The 17,273-nt window shown below is 39.8% G+C and overlaps 1 protein-coding gene across 3 annotated transcripts in view; it reads left to right on the plus strand.

The window, feature by feature from the left end:
- The window catches only part of LOC124612549 (alpha-tubulin N-acetyltransferase 1-like), a 100,049-nt gene that overhangs the window by 35,519 nt on the left and 47,257 nt on the right, over positions 1–17,273 (plus strand). For all 3 annotated transcript variants that reach the window (XM_047140823.1, XM_047140822.1, XM_047140824.1), the window contains 2 exons: positions 8,519–8,582; positions 16,029–16,119. In XM_047140823.1, coding sequence (XP_046996779.1) covers positions 8,519–8,582; positions 16,029–16,119 — 155 coding nt within the window. The remainder of the gene's footprint in view (positions 1–8,518; positions 8,583–16,028; positions 16,120–17,273) is intronic.

Below are 17,273 nucleotides of genomic sequence, written 5' to 3' on the forward strand. Positions count from 1 at the left end.
AAAGAGGAAAAATAGATTTACTAAGTTTAGCTTAACATGGGTTCAGAAGCAACAAATCTACTGAAACTGCAGTATACGATTGCTTAAATACACTATTAGATCTGTTAGATAAAAACAACCCATAACAGGCATATTTCTGGATCTGTCAAAGGCTTTCGACACTGTTGACCACAAAATATTGCTGGAAAAACTAGAACACTATGGTATCAGAGGAATTGCAAAACTATAGAGCAAGGTGTACCACAGGGCTCAGTGTTGGGACCTCTGCTTTTCCTCCTGTATGTTAATGACTTGAGCCTGAATGTAGATGCACACAAAACAATAATATTTGCTAATGACACAACTGTACTCCTAAAAGGGGAGAATACAGAGGCTGTGCAGAAAGCTGTGAACACTGTGAACTTGACCACTGAACAACTCATCAACTGGGCTAAAATCAACAGATTAACCTTCAACACCAAAAAGAGAGCTTCCATGATCTTTCACACAACACAAAATGCAAATTCCTCTCAGCCACTTGTCACTGTAAATAATCAGCCAATAGATACTGACACTGTTTTCAAGTCCCTGGGTCTGTGGGTTCAAGATAACCTGAAATGGAATACACATACAAGAAAGGTAAATGCAAGAATTAGTACTGGCTGTTATGCATTGAGTGTACTGAAATCATGTGCTAGACTGAAAACATTAACCAGTGCGTACTACGCTTACATACAAGCCCACCTAAAATATGGTGTGATATTCTGGGGAAATTCTCCAAAAACCCTGAGCACATTCAAAATCCAGAAGAGAGCAATGAGGATTATTACTGGGAGCAAACCCAGAGACTCCTGCAAACCCATAATCAGAAAGTTGGAAATCCTTACACTGCCTTGCCTATACATTCTCGAGACTTTAAAATTTTTCAGAAACCACTCACCAGTCGACGTGCAGGCAGAGAAATCAGGACATGCTCAGTGTAAAGACACTTCAGCTATCAAGATATTAGCAGTAAATTTTCAGTGTGTTCGGAATAAAGTTCCTGAATTTACTGCCTTCCAGGAAGCGTGTGGCACGCAAATTATTCTCGGGACTGAGACCTGGCTGAACCCTGAGATAGGAAGTTCTGAAATGTTTAGTGAGGGTTGGAACATGTATCAGAAAAACAGATTGAACACCGTAGGAGGTGGTGTCTTCATTGCAGTTGATAAAAATATTGTGTATACTGAGGTCGAAGCAGAGTGTGATTGTGAAGTTATCTGGACACGTTTAACAGGGCTAGGAGAAATAGTTATTGTTGGGTTTTATTACCGGCCACAAGGTTCCACCGTTACAGTTCTAGCATCATTCAAAGGGAGTCTACATTCTGTATCGCAGAAGTACCCGGATCATGCTATAGTAGTCGGAAGTGACTTCAACCTACCTAGTATAGGCTGGGATGTCTATGGATTCATTACAGGTGGTACAGACAAGCCATCGTGTGAATTACTTTTGAACACATTATCCAAAAACTGTCGAGCAGCTAAATCGACAGCCAACGCTTAATGGAAATATTTTAGATCTGGTAGCCACGAACAGACGAGACCTCATCGACGGTGTCAGTGTTGAGAAGGTATTAGTGATCATGATGTTGTCATTACGACTATGGTTACGAAAGTTAAAAAGTCGATCAAGAAGGCTAGGAGAGTATTCTTACTAGAAAGAGCAGATAAGCAGTTGTTAGCATCCCACTTAGTAAATGAATCGACTTCATTTACTTCCGGTACGATGGACGTGGAAGAATTGTGGGCTAATTTTAAACACATTGTAAATTACGCATTGGACAAGTATGTGCCGAAAAAGTGGGTTACGGACGGAAAACACCCACCGTGGTTTAACAGCACAATTCGGAGAATGCTCAGGAAGCAAAGGCAGTTGCACTCGCGATACAAGAAAGATCGGGAGAATGAGGACAGGCAAAAGTTAGTAGAGATTCATGGTGCTGTAAAAAGAGCGATGCACGAAACATTCAACCACTACCGTCATACCTTAGCAAAAGATCTTGCTTTAAACCCAAGAAAATTCTGGTCTGTCGTAAAATCGGTAGGCAGGTCGAAGGCTTCCATCCAGTCACTCACTTATCAGTCTGGCCTGGCAACAGAAGACAGTAAAACGAAAGCTGAAATTTTAAATTTAGCATTTGAGAAATCTTTCACGCAGGAGGATCGTACAAACATACCGCCGTTTGAGTCTCGTACAGATTCCCATATGGAGGACATAGTGATAGACATCCCTGGGGTTGTGAAGCAGCTGAATGGGTTGAAAATAAATAAATCGCCAGGTCCTGATGGGATTCCAGTTCAGTTTTATAGAGAGTACTCTACTGCATTGGCTCCTTACTTAGCTTGCATTTATCGCGAATCTCTTGCCCAACGTAAAGTCCCGAGCGACTGGAAAAAAGTGCAAGTGACACCTGTATATAAGAAGGGTAGAAGGACAGATCCTCAAAATTACAGACCAATATCCTTAACATCGGTTTGTTGCAGGATTCTCGAACATATTCTCAGTTCGAATATAATGAATGTCCTTGAGACAGAGAAGTTGCTGTCCATGCATCAGCACGGTTTTAGAAAGCATCACTCCTGCGAAATGCAACTCGCCCTTTTTCACATGATATCTTGTGAATCATGGATGAAGGGTATCAGACGGTTGCCATATTCCTTGACTTCCAGAAAGCTTTTGACTCGGTGCTCCACTGCAGACTCCTAACTAAGGTACGAGCATATGGGATTGGTTCCCAAGTATGTGAGTGGCTTGAAGACTTCTTAAGTAATAGATCCCAGTACGTTGTCCTTGATGGTGAGTGTTCATCGGAGGTGAGGGTATCATCTGGAGTGCCCCAGGGAAGTGTGGAAGGTCCACTGTTGTTTTGTATCTACATAAATGATCTTTTGGATAGGGTGGATAGCTATGTGTGGCTGTTTGCTGATGATGCTGTGGTGTATGGGAAGGTGTCGTCGTTGAGTGACTGTAGGAGGATATAAGATGACTTGGACAGGATTTGTGATTGGTGTAAAGAATGGCAGCTAACTCTAAATATAGATAAATGTAAATTAATGCAGATGAATAGGAAAAAGAATCCTGTAATATTTTAATACTCCATTAGTAGTGTAGCACTTGACACAGTCACGTCGATTAAATATTTGGGCATAACATTGCAGAGCGATATGAAGTGGGACAAGCATGTAATGGCAGTTGTGAGGAAGGCGAATAGTTGTCGTCGGTTCATTGGTAGAATTTTGGGAAGATGTGGTCCATCTATAAAGGAGACCACTTATAAAACGCTAATACGACCTATCAGGTCGAATTGAGGGAGGACATAGAAGCAATTCAGAGGCGGGCTGCTAGATTTGTTACTGGTAGGTTTGATCATCAAGTGAGTGTTACGGAAATGCTTCAGGAACTCGGGTGGGAGTCTCTAGAGGAAAGGAGGCGTTCTTTTCGTGAATCGCTACTGAGGAAATTTAGAGAACCAGCATTTGAGGCTGACTGCAGTACAGTTTTACTGCTGCCAACTTGCATTTCGTGGAAAGACCACAAAGATAAGATAAGAGAGATTAGGGCTCATACAGAGGCTTATAGGCAGTCATTTTTCCCTCGTTCTTTTTGGGTGTGGAACAGGGAGAGAAGATGCTAATTGTGGTACGAGGTACCCTCAGCCACGCACCGTATGGTGGATTGCGGAGTATGTATGTAGATGTAGTGGCTACTGACTCCAGAGTTGTACAAAATAATGAAATACATAAACACAACACCAGGAAAAACTCAAATGTGCATGTTTTATGTACAAACACTCAACTGTGGGGGGGGGGGGGGGTAGGAGGGGGGGGGGGAGCTTTCCATATGGGCCTCCAACTGTTCAGCAATCCTGCCACTAGTATTAAGTCCATCGATGACAACATAAAATTTAGCAAAGCCGTGAAGTCATACATGTTGTGTCACTGGTTTTACATTTGCAATATAATACATTAGGGTACTATATGTTAATGTATGAAAACAATGTTAACTGATATTTTCCGACATCTGCAACACACTTTGTACCAACAGATCACATGGAATAATAAATAAATAAATAGATACTTCATTCTCAACACACTATGGACAAATGCGCGTTCAGCAGGTTAATTTAACTGTAGAAAGACATCCCTAGCAAAGAGGTTGAAAGCAATCAGGTAGATTGGGTTAGAATAAATTATCAAAGAAGTTGTGCTGGTGAGACTCATACATGTGCAGTGCTAACCCAAAAATAAATGTACATTAAATATAATCTATCCCAGAAACCATTCGGTATAGAGCATTTTTTTTTCCATATGAAGTTTTTTGCTTCAAGTGAGCATCTCACTCATGTCCCTGAAGATTGATCATTCTTCCTGGGATTCTCTGTAGGTGTCTGGTTGTAAATTTAATGTGTTGTGGTAATTACTGACATCAGCAGCTTTCATATGGCACATCATAAGTGCATGTTGTATGATTGGTTCATTTGTTATTAATTTTTATAAACTGTTATAATTCAGACATTTATAACTTTGAAAGTATAAGCTTGAGGATCAGAATTAAAGTTTCAATGAGCTTCTCTCATCACCTCAGTATCTTTGGTGTATGTTTTTTTGAACATATCTGTAAGGCTTGTTACGGCTGTGGTCAGTCACAGCTTCCAAGCACACCTGTGCTTTCCCACACGACTGGCTAGCAGGCTCCACTTTGGCCAGCCAGCCACACCATCAGGTATACTCATCTCTGCCTTTCGTCTCACCATCAGCCACTTGTAATATCACATTGTGTGGGTTCTTACAGACATATAAGTGGGAGCCAAATGAGAAAGAGGCAGAGGGGAAAATTAAGAAAACTCTTCGTTATTTCAAAAGTAATCGTGACAACTGTTAATACATGTATTCCACTGAGAGACAAGGTATCCATGCCTTCATGGAAAAATGTTTGCAGCTGCCTATGGAACCACGATTGTACCCAGGGATGCACCCTTCTTCCAAAGCAAATCAACAGCCATGAATGTCTTTCTTCAGGGCTGTAAATAAGTGAAAATCGCATGGAGAGGGATCAGGATTGTGTGGAGGAAGAGTAAGGGACCTCCCAGTGAAATTTTTGTAGCGGAGTTGAAACAATCTTGGCTGTGTGTTGGCATGCATTATCCTGCAACAGAATCATGACTTCAATCGACATTCTTGGTTGCTTGGACGTGATGCACTTCAGTTTTTGCAAAGTTTCCATGTACCATTGTGTGTTAATTGTGGCACTGTGTTCTAGAAAGCCAAAAACAACAGGGCCTTGCAGTTGAAGAAAAACTTTGTGTTTCCCTGAGCTGGGGTGCACGGCTTTGGATTTTTTCAGTAGGGGTGTACCCATCTTCTTCCATTCTTGGCTCTGACACTCACCAGCTCGAAATGATGACACCATGTTTCATTTCCCATGGTAATATGGGACAGGAAACAATATTCTTCATTATGATACTGTTCCAGGAGCTGCAGTGATATCAACATCCTGTTCACCTTCTGGTCCTCCTTCAAGCTGTGGGAAACCCACTATGATCAGATTTTACAGAACTTCAGATGCTCTGTCATGATGTTATGAGCAGTACTGACTGATGCTCTACATGAGCCACAAGTCTTCTACTACCCATCATCGATCATTTCTGATGGCAGCATCCACCAGAGCAGTGAGAGAAGGGCTAATAATTTTTTGATAACGCGGAGCCACAGTCCTAATATATTTCTTTAAAGTCAGTACTGCCATTAGACTGTTGTTTATTTACAATGTTACAGTTACATTTACACTTACACACTCATGATTTCAGCTACAAAGTGCCACTATCAAGTGTTTTAAGTGTTATAAACTGCCTAAGATGGCTTACTGTCGTATTAAAATACACTATTAGACACATTGTCTAAGAGTCGATATTTCTGGCAGAGCCTACTGCTTTGTTTCATTACTGAGTACACCATCTTGACTTTAAAGAGAAGGGTTAATGACACAGTGAGCCTCTCCTGGCCGACTGCTGTGTTCCAGTGACACCCGACCTTGTCAAAACAATTCATCCCATGCAAACATACATGCTCATGGCATACTGTGTTCACTATACAAAGCAGGCATTCGGGTATAAATTTCACTTCCTTACACTCCATCTACAGTTAAAAATGGCTCTATTCCTTGATGTTCCTCTTTCCCAGCCCCACAGTGAAGTTGAAAGCATGATGAGCATGTCTAATAGACACGTGGCACAGCAGTTAACATTCATACTGTACCTGTGTTACCAACATCCACCACATGCTCATTAAATAGTCTGTCTCATTTTCATTTGACTGCCTTTATTCATAAAGTTCCTGGTGAGTGGAGTTTTCTTTCTACAGAATTCCGAGTCCACATATCTTCATGAATTTCAGAGTACAGAATATGATGGATAGTCAATCTAATTAGATTTTGAGTTTTTGGAGTGGAACACCTAAAAAGCTTAAGCAACTCCTGAAAATACTACAAAACTGTTTTCAGAATGTATTTGCACCACAAAATACCCTACAATACTAAAATTTTACTTGTACTACTTGAATGACTTGACTGTATCTTGTGAATTTAGAGAGAATTTGAATAGTATAACATATCTACAAATTGGTATCCAAAAATATTAGGTTGGTGCAAAAGTTTGTAGCATTTTTGTTTTGCATGTTATTCCAGTTGCAATGGCTGATTGCGACGGATTGTCAGTTTTTATTTATAATTCACTGTTGCTGTTTAAGTTTCCATGTTGTCATTTGGAGATAGTGAGTGGAGCTGTGGATGCTAGAAAATGGAGTGACAAGTGTAGAAATCAGAGCATTACCAACATATTCTTCTGTTAGAGTTCAGTAGAACAGTGACAGTAGTGGAGGTAACCAAAAACACTTGCACCATCTATGGGTATAATGCCATTGGACAGCACAACAAGAAAATGAATTTCTCGTTTTAAGGAGGATTGTTTTGGCATTACTGACTCTCCACATTCAGGAAGACCTTCAAGGTTTCATGAAGATTGTTTAAATGCATTAATCTATAATGATCCATGTCAGTGTACCCAAGAACTGGCTGGACTGGCAAGATGCTGGAGTTGGTGGTTGTGTGTGTGTGTGTGTGTGTGTGTGTGTGTGAGGTGTGCTTGCTTGTGCACATGCACATCTTTCTTTACTGACAGAGGCTGTGGCTACATGTGAGCTATATGTGAGTGTCTTTTAATCATGCCTGTCTGCAACTTGACACATCGTCTTTATGGGAAGTAGCAATCTATCTTTTCCTACATTGTCTATATCGAACAGCTTTCAAGGAACTTCCTGTCTGGCTGAAAATGTGCTCTGAACTTGGCTGAATGACTTCTTCACCTCAACTCTGTGATTTCTACAGTTGTGGAATAGAAAAGTTACCCCAGCATTGGCAGGCTGTTATAAATAGTGAAATAGAGTAGATTATTGATGACTAAAGTCTCTGTTATGTTTCTGTTGTGTTTATTAAACTTATGGAAAAATGCTACGAACTTATGAACCAACCTAATGTATGGGTCTTGCTATGGTTAAGTGTGAGGGATTATCAAATTACACAGTGTGATATGAGGAGAGCTACAAGTTAGCATGCACATGCACAGAGTATGGAGAATTCCCTAACGATTGATGTCAGGAATTTCATGATAGCTTCCCAACAAGCTGAATAGCAATAGACATGTAAAATGGTAAGTAAATACACTAGAGGACTATAGCATGTGTTTTACTAACAAACTGAAAAATAGCAAAGATAACCTGCTTACATTCCAAAATAAATTTTACATCTGTGTTGGAGTGTGTGCTGATTTGAAACTTCCTGGCAGATTAATACCGGAACCTGGGAAAGACAAAAGTCTCAGGTTTGAGTCCTGGCCCAGCATGCAGTTTTATTCTATCAAGAAGTTTACATATATTGTTGTTGTAAAAATCTAGAATTATTTTTAAGTGGTTATGTTATTGTTTGATACAAATTTTAAGCATTGTATATTTTAATAAGTTAAAATTAAGTTTTATTTCTGGTTACCAGTATTTATTTTACATATATGTTTGTTCTGTGCACATTGCTGTAATCAGCAATTTTTTTTTAATGTCTCTGTTGCTGCATTTATGCACACAATGGCCGACAATGTCTTGTTTTGCATTTCTGTGGCACTGGAGCTTAATTTCTGTGCCATATTTAGTCTGCCATTCTCTGTTTTAGATAACCCATGTTACACTATGTTTTGACCATTCTTCGATGTTAGCCTGCACCATTGCAATGTTCACATTCTCAACAGTGGTTTGCGTACAGTGCGGAAAAATTGTTTTAAGGCCAGGCACACATTCCTTGTAATTTTTTATTCGTGTTTCTGTGTGTATCAAAATAATACTGCAAAAATTTTATGACATCTGTTCTTTTCGTACAATTGTTGTTTGTAGTAAATAAATCTGTTCTCATCTTACATTTATACTATATTAATTGGGTGATAACTATTTGTTGACAGATGTTATTCACATGTCAGGAAAAGGACATCTTCAAGACAATAAGTCTGTAGCAGGCATGAACGCGTAAGTATGTAAAATTGCGGAGAGACAGGCCAGTACTTTACAGAAGGCACAGTTCATAATGTTACTGATTGAAACACTAAAAGTAGAAAATAATAATCCTTCTAGTTTTTAGAACTATATGTTCCTTTTTCAATGAAAAAAGGTATGTTTGTTGGAGGAAAGTCAGAGCCCTATCCTCCCACCCTCAGTTCACATGTTCTCGTGGTTGAGAAAGATTCGCACCTGCCTGATTCAAGGAGAGGGAGGCAAATATGAAGGGAAAAGCATCAGATTGAGTAAGTCCATTGCTAAGCACTATGCCAGTTTCAGTGGGGAGATAATGGAAGGGACAAATGAAAAATATTGAATTAAAGACGGAGATGAAAAGAAGGGAGAATTTTGCAAGTAAAGTTAAAAAAACAGGGAATCAAAGGGAGACTGACTGTACATCAGCCGTTTGCCTACCTGTACCTCCCGTGTTCACCTGGCTGCTGCCCTCTCCCCCCTCTGGCAGGCACATAAGATGGAACATCCTGTTCTAAATTACGTTCTGGTGACCCCACTGCACACTTTCTGTGCTGACACGGGCTGCTTGATCAGCACCTGCCTGTGTGAGATGACCAGTGGGGTACGTATCCATTGGAGGAAAAGAAAGGAGGATAGATTGGAAATGTGAAAATGTGTGCCATAGGTAGGGAAAGATGCTGCACCTGCTTTCCTTTACACTGTGCACCCCCCAATTCTGTGTTTGGAGTGATTTTTCTGCCTTTGTAGACATGCATACATTTCCTATTCATTTTTATTTCATCCTTACCCCTTCTGCTATTAAATGAATTGACTGGTAGACTTTAAACTGAAAGTTGGAATTCCATTTCTTCACTCAAGTATCTGCAAGCCCTTCTTCAGTATGTATTGTTTCAGTAACTTTTTTCTTCTGTTCCAGTATTTTTATGTGCTTTTCTCTTTCACCTCTGGCTCCATATTTGCATTAGGCTGTGTGTCTCCTTTCTAACTCTGACTTGTTATCTACCTTGTACACCATTTCGAACTTCTCAAGCCTCATTTGTTACAGGAATTTCAGTGTTAATTTTCATATTTTTTCCTGTATTGTCTCCCTTAGTGCATTTTAATGAACAACATTATCATTAGTGAAACTAAACTTCTAATTTTTGTTGTATATATGTCCCATAACTCTGACGCGAGAGCATTTCCACTCAAGTTAGAGAGGGTTCTTGATTCACTTCATAGAAAGTACCAGAAATTAGTTATATGTGGTGACTTCAGTATTAATTTTGTGTGTGATTGTGCAGGAAAAAGGATGTTGGCAGATCATCCTAAATTCATATGATCTGATACAGACTGTGTTTTTTTCCAACTAGGGTGCAGGGGAACAGTAGCACAGCCATAGACAATATTTTTATTCATTCTTCATTACTAGACAGGCATTCTGTTCGTAAAAGGGTGAATGGCATTTCAGACCATGATGCACAAATTTTAAGACTAAAAGGCTTTTGTACTCAAATAAATGTCACATATATTTACAAATTATGTAGGAACGACAGTGGAGAGTTTCTTAAACCTCGTCAAGAACAGGAGTGGCAGGATGTTTATAGTGCTGATAACATAATGACAAATGTAATGTGTTCCTTAACACATTTCTCATGCTCTGTGAGAGTTGCTTTCCATTAGAATGTTCTAAACGAGGTACTAGCAGTAAAAGGCAGCCTGTGTAGCTGACAAGTGGGATAAGGTTATCATGTAGAACAAAGCGAGAATTATATCAGAACATTAGAAGTAGTCACAATCGAGCTACAGTAGCCCATTACGTACAGTGTGATAAGGTACTTAAAAATGTTATGAGGAAGACAGAGTATGTAGTATGCAAATAGAGTAGCTAATTCATAGGATAAAATTAAAACCATGTGATTAGTTGTGAAGGAAATGGCTGGTCAGCAGCCAGCACATGGCCGACGATATAAAGTCAGTTTGTAGTAAAAATACTTCTGTTACTGATAAATCAGATAGATGGATAGTATTTAATAATAATTTTCTGAGTATTGCTGGTGAATTAAACAAAAATTTAGTTTCTGCAGGGAATCATATAACTCTCTTGGCAAATACCTTTCCAAGAATGATGTCTGAAATACTCTTCTGTAATACAGACAAAGGGGAGATTGAGTCAGTAATTAAATAACTCAAGACTAAGGAATCTCATGGATATGATGGAGTGCCTAGCAAAATATTAAAGTACTGTGCTGCACATATTAGCCCTGTACTTAGTTATATTTGTAATTTTTCCTTTAGGAATGTTCAGTTTCCTGAACAATTAACATACTCAGTAGCAAAACTGCTTTATAAAAAGGGAGAAAGGGATAATATAGACCATTTTAGACATATTTCTATAGTGTCAGTGTTTGCAAAGTTGTTGAAAGGGATGTGTATATAAGGATAATTGACCATTTTATATCACATAATTTGCTATCAAATGTACAGTTCAGCTTTAGAAGTCGTTTAAAAACTGAAAATGCCGTGTTCTCTTTTCTCTGTTAGTTATTGGATGGGTTAAACAAAAGGTTTTGAATGCTAGACATATTTTTTTATTTAACTGAGGCGTTTGATTGTGTTGATCTCGAAATATTGCTCCAGGAACTGGACTGTTATGGAATACGGGGAGCAGCTTACAATTGGTTCACCTCTTACTTTAGCAACAGACAGCAAAAGGTATTATTCACAGTGTTCAGAATGGCTGTGATGTGGGGTCTGAGTGGTGTATAGTCAAGTGGGGGGTGCCCTAGGGATCAGTGTTGGGGCCACTCCTGTTCCTTATTTATATACATGATATGCCCTCTAGTATTAGGGTGTTTCTAAAATATTTCTGTTTGCTGATGACACTAGCTTGGTAGTAAAGGATGTTGTGTGCAGTAGTGCTCAGTTTCAAATAGTGCAGTTCATGACATAAGTTCATGGCTTGTAGAAAATAAACTAATGCTAAGTCACAGTAAGACTCAGTTTTTACAGTTTCTAACACACAATTCAACAAAACCTGATGGTTTAATTTCAACAGAATGGGCATATGATTAGTGAAACTGAACAGTTCAAATGTCTGGGTGTTCAGATAGATAGTAAACTGTCATGGAAAGCCCACTTGCAGGATCTTGTTCAAAGACTTAATGCTGTCATTTTACTATTGGAACAGTATCTGAAGAAAGTGATCATTCGACATGAAAATTGGTCTACTTTGCTTATTTTCATTCACTTATGTCGTATGGTATTATATTTTGGGGCAATTCCTCTCATTCTAAAAGGATATTTTTGGCTCAGAAACAGGTGATTTGGGCAATAAGTTGTGTAAGTTCGCAAACCGCTTGTCGACCGCTGTTCACTATTCTGGGTATTTTGATGTTGGCCTCTCAATATATATATTCTTTAGTGTTGTTTTTTGTTAACAATATCAGCTTATTCCCAAGAATAAGCAGCTTTCACTCAGTTAATACTCGGCAGAAATCCAACCTGCATTTGGATCGGACTTCCTTAATGCTTGTGCAGAAAGGTGTGCAGTGTACTGCTGGATCCATTTTCAGTAACCTACCACAAGAATTCAAAAATCTTAGCAATAGTCCACGCATTTTCAAATCGAAACTGAAGAGTTTCCTCCTGGGTCATTCCTCCTATTCTGTAGAGGAGTTTTGAAAAATTAAGCTGATTCTAATGTTATATTGTTGATTGCATTTACTTAAACTTATGGCTTGACATTTTATTTTTATCTGTTACTACTTTTATCTGTTACTACTTTTATGTTGTAATTTAATGTACTGACATGTTCCACAACTTTGAGGATTTGCTCCTCGGTTTGGTCCTACAGGACTGGACGTGTAAATAAATAATTTTAAAAAAAATAATAAGTCCCCTTTTTCCTCTCCCTTTCCAGGCAAAGAAGTTCCAAAGTTTGAGTCTTTCCCCTTTCGTGTGTTTCCTTGCAGCTTCTGAACATGCATTTTCCAGTTTTATATTGTTGTATATTAACTTTTGACTACATGTTGCCACTGTGTATGGAAATTTGTGCCACAGACACACGAAGGAGAAAGGAGGCTGGGACGGGAAGGAGGTTTGAGGAAGGGTGGCTGATGGTTGAGGTGAAGGGACTTCAGATACACAGGATAGGATTGTGGCATGGGCAGTGACACCATTGAGCAGCAGGCAGGGTTAGTTGTGTACAGTTCACTCTGCAATGACAAGGAGGGTGGATTGGGAGGGGGACACACAATTGAAGAGGGGAGACTTCAGGGGAGAGGGTGCAGGGTGAGTGAAGTTAGTGTCCTCGACCAGGGGTGGAGTTAGGGATTGGTCAGGGGGCTAGCTGAGATTGAGGCCAGGAGGACTGTGGGACTGGAGATTTTATTGGAAGGACAACTCCCATTTACACATTTCAGAAAAGCAGTTTTTGGAGAAGGGGGAATAATTATCCAGATGATAGGGATTGTGAAACAGACACTGAAATAGAGCATGTGCTGAGCAGCATATTCTGCCACTGGATGGTCAACTCTGGTCTAGTCCACAGTTTGGAAGTGGCCATTCATTTGAGTAGTTGTCTTATTGTTGGACATGCCCATATGAAATGCCTTGCGGAAATAGAAAACAGAAGCCATATATGATAAGTGTGCTTTCACTGTTCCTCATTTCTGGACACAAAGATAACTAATAGAAGCCCTGGCAAAGGATTTGGTTCAGTTGTTCCAGTGTAGGATGATATTGGGTGTTGAGGGGTTACGTCTTTGCTGATTGCTCTTGGGGATGTTTGAAGATTAGGCATGTGTGTGTCTGTGGCGAGGAAAATCTGTCTGCAGAGAAGGTGTGATGGGTGTGCCTGTCTATGAAGGCCTTAGTAAGACTGTCAGCATACTTGGCAAGAGGTTTTGTTGTCACTATAAATGAGCCATCCATCAGTGACCAGGCTATATGGAGGTGATGATTTTTTTTGGTGGGAATGACAGTTAGTGAGCTTGATGTGGATAGATGTTTGAATGGTAAGAGGTCAATGGCCAGTAAGATGGCAGGTTGGGCTGAGGAGGACGAGGTGAATTGGATGGGAGAGATGGTGTTTCAGTCCTGTGTAAAAGTGTAACCTCAGACCAAGACTGAGTTCCATCATTTTGGACTTATCAAAGAGTTACTCTCCTTCTCTCAGTTCCTACAGTGGGAGCACTTTTTAGACACCAATTCCTCCAACCAAATTCCAACATTGAACCTTGCGTCTCCTAGTTCATACCACTAACCAAACATGACCCTGGCCAGCTCCTGCCTAACCTATCCCTGGGTAGCATCCAGGAATCCTTTATTTACAATTTCTCTGTGACCAACTCTTTAGGTCCCTTCCCAGACTCCTTACAGACTTCTCAGTGGAGGAAAGAAGAGCTGTCTACAAACTCAAGATAGACCCAGATTTAATCTTCCTTCTTACAAAAAGGTTCTGCCACTATTGTGATGAAGCACACTTACTGCCCAACAGAAGGCATCTGTCACCTGTCTGACTGCTCTATTTACAAGCCCTGCCATAATGATCTCTGCCCAGAAGTCAAATGTAACATCCAAATCATTAGCCCCATCACAATATATCTCACCCAAATCCATCTCCTCATCTCTTTGCACCCCATATTCTACATGCTTTCCAAAATCCTGAAAACCAACCATCCTCAATGCCCTATTGTAGTAGGGCATTTGACTAACACTTCCAATCAATTGTCAACCCTCCACACAAAACACTAATTCCCATATAGCCTGGCCACCAGTGGAAGGTGCATCTGCAGTGATGAGAAATCCCTTTCCCGCTGTACTGAAGATCTTGCTAGGGCCTTCACAGATAGGCACATCCTCCAGACCTAATCCTCCATAGACAGATTTTGCGCATAATATTCTGATACATCTCAAAACTTCCAACCAACCCCAAGTACCAGTGGCAAAGCAACACTCCCCCTCATCACCCAGCATCAGCCCAAACTAGGACAATTCAGCCATATCTTTCTCCACGATTTCCTGTATTTATCAAAGTGCCCAGAAATGAGGAACATCTTACCCCACAAGTCTTTATGCCACATTCTCTCCCAAGCTCTTGTCATATGGGTCATTCCCCTGTGAAAGACCCAGGTGCAAGACCTGTCCTATACACCCATCGAGCAAATCCTGTTCCAGTTAGTCCTATTGTAGGCTTATCCTGACGAATGCAGGCCCACCTGTTAAAGCAGTCATGTTGTATATCAATTCTGCTGCAATTTCTGCACAGCGTTTTTTGTGTATGCATGACAACCAACCACTGTCCACCCAGGAGTGGCCACTGTGGCATTTACTACCCAGTGCTCGAACATACTACTGAATAAATGTTAGATTTCAATGGATGGTACATCGCTACAATCCGGTGAGTCGTTACCTTTACTCCTTCAATTTCCACCAGAAAGTTCTGTTCCTGTGTTTATACCTAATGATAGACACTTGCTGCACTTGGCAGTATTTCTGAATGGTTGCATTCTCCACTACTCCCATAAAAAAGTAGAAAAATATCTTCCCCCCCACAGTTTCGCAGTTTGTCTCGAAGTGTGGTATTTGAAACATTTCGTATCAATGTCAGTTTTATACTGTTTGTAATCAGATTCAATCAGAGCTATTGATTGAACAATCCTCAGTGGCAGAAATGAGATAATGCAAAGTCTTGAATGAGAAATACACTCTTAAAAAAAAACCACACACACACACACACACACACACACACACACACACACACAAAAAGATTTGGGTGGGGGTGGGGGGCGATCCTATGTCTGACAAAGGACTTTGATAGCTTAGTCTACTTTGAAATGTACTTTAAATATAGAAGTGACATTATTTATGAAACACCTTAAGGTGCTGTTCGGTTTATTCTTTATGGTGCATGTCTGCTGCTCAGTGACTCCTGTATGTGGTGATCAGCAACCTATCCTAATTCATTGTTGTCATTCCATCTCAGATTTTCCATTGTTCAATAGTTAAAAGGTGAGATGAAAAACAAAAGTTAGCTATTTCAGCAGATGTCTCCACTCAGTCTTTCTCTGTTCAGAAAATATATTAAACATAAGTAATGTTCTGTCCTCATAACAACTGTCCAAATTGTATTTTAATTTAGCAGGTTTTTCTCGGGGTATCAAGGTAAACAGAATATTGAATCATTAAAATGTTAAAATGTAGTATGATATTTGTCTCTCTTCATTTTTAGACTAATAATAAATAGTTTAGTCCAATCATAATTATTTAAAATAGTTGCATGCCTTTTAATAAACTTGTGCTACGATTATTTTGGACACAGTTTTAGTATGTATCAAGGTTGTTATGCTCTTGTGTTTCGTAGAAGTATCTGGATTATTATACAAGAGTTTCTTATGACTAATACGGATGACACTTCCAAATTTCTGTGTCCAGTTAATCTCAATTAAAATGTTGCAGCACTCGGGTAATAGAGGCAGCAGGAAGTGCTAACTCATCGCCTCATTTTGGTAGATATGCTGCTCACAAACCAGAGTCTACTGTTGGAAAGGTACAAACCTGCTTTAATATTAGTCTAACAGTAAACTTTAATATAACACCCAGCAGAATTTTATTCAAAATATACACACACATTTGTAAAAATTGGAATACTAAGAAACATACAAGTGACTGAATCAAGCTTACTCTGCCATTAAATTATGTAACAGTACTGAAATTATTCATATTACGGAACTACACATAATATTTGAATTTTATAATTTAGTATAATATGAAGCCTCCATTCATTGTAGTGAAAGTATCTGTACACTGTGACATGGAATCAGATTGTGTCTAGAAATGTTCCTGGGGAATCTCTCTTTACATAGTTTGTATGAGAGTCAACAAATGACCATCAGTGGTCACTGGAGGACTTTGATGGACAAATTGCCAACCAACCATATCCCAGATATGTTCAGTGGGTGTTGTTGGGCAAATGTGCCAGCCAGTGCAGCAGTGATATAAATTTCTTTTTGCTGAAATGTGGTATATGGAACATTTTGTACCTGATAGTGATTCAGAATCCCTGCCTAGCATGGATGTGGACATTCAAAGATACTAAAGCTGTGAACAGCAACTGTGGGCCGCTATTTGATATGGAACCACCACCGAGATACACGTCATGTGGCACCACACAGTGGCGCTTGTTTGCTGCTGAGCCTGTGGCCCAGGCTCGCTGTGTGGTTCATTCCTTGCTGTACTTTGTAGCCATTCATATCATACTACTGCACAGCCAAGTTGACTTAGTTTGTCGTCACTGACTTGAAACTGTTACATTGCTAAGCCGACTTCACCATGTCCCAGACTTGTTAGTTCTTCATTCAGTTCATGTCAGCTGCGGACTTACAGGAACACTTACTCATTCTCTGTCGTTCAGTATATTCACCAAAGCAAGTGACAATAAACAGTTTCTACCCTCGCAACACAGGATAGAAAACTGGCGATGAGCACTTTCTTACCATGCCATTTAAAGTAGAACCATGGATCCTGAGTTTGTCATGGCAGCCACTGTTTCCACACATCTCCCTCTGCCACTCACTTCCTTCAGTAAGGCAAGAAAGAGTTGGAAGGTCTATTTACGGCATTTCAAACTGCACTGCAAGGCATGTCAAACTGATGTTCCTGAGTGCCATTGTGTGCTGTTACTGTCATCTAGTAGTAAGTTGT

The sequence above is a fragment of the Schistocerca americana genome, chromosome 4, assembly GCF_021461395.2.
Source record: "Schistocerca americana isolate TAMUIC-IGC-003095 chromosome 4, iqSchAmer2.1, whole genome shotgun sequence".
Classification (NCBI taxonomy): Eukaryota; Metazoa; Arthropoda; class Insecta; order Orthoptera; family Acrididae; genus Schistocerca; species Schistocerca americana.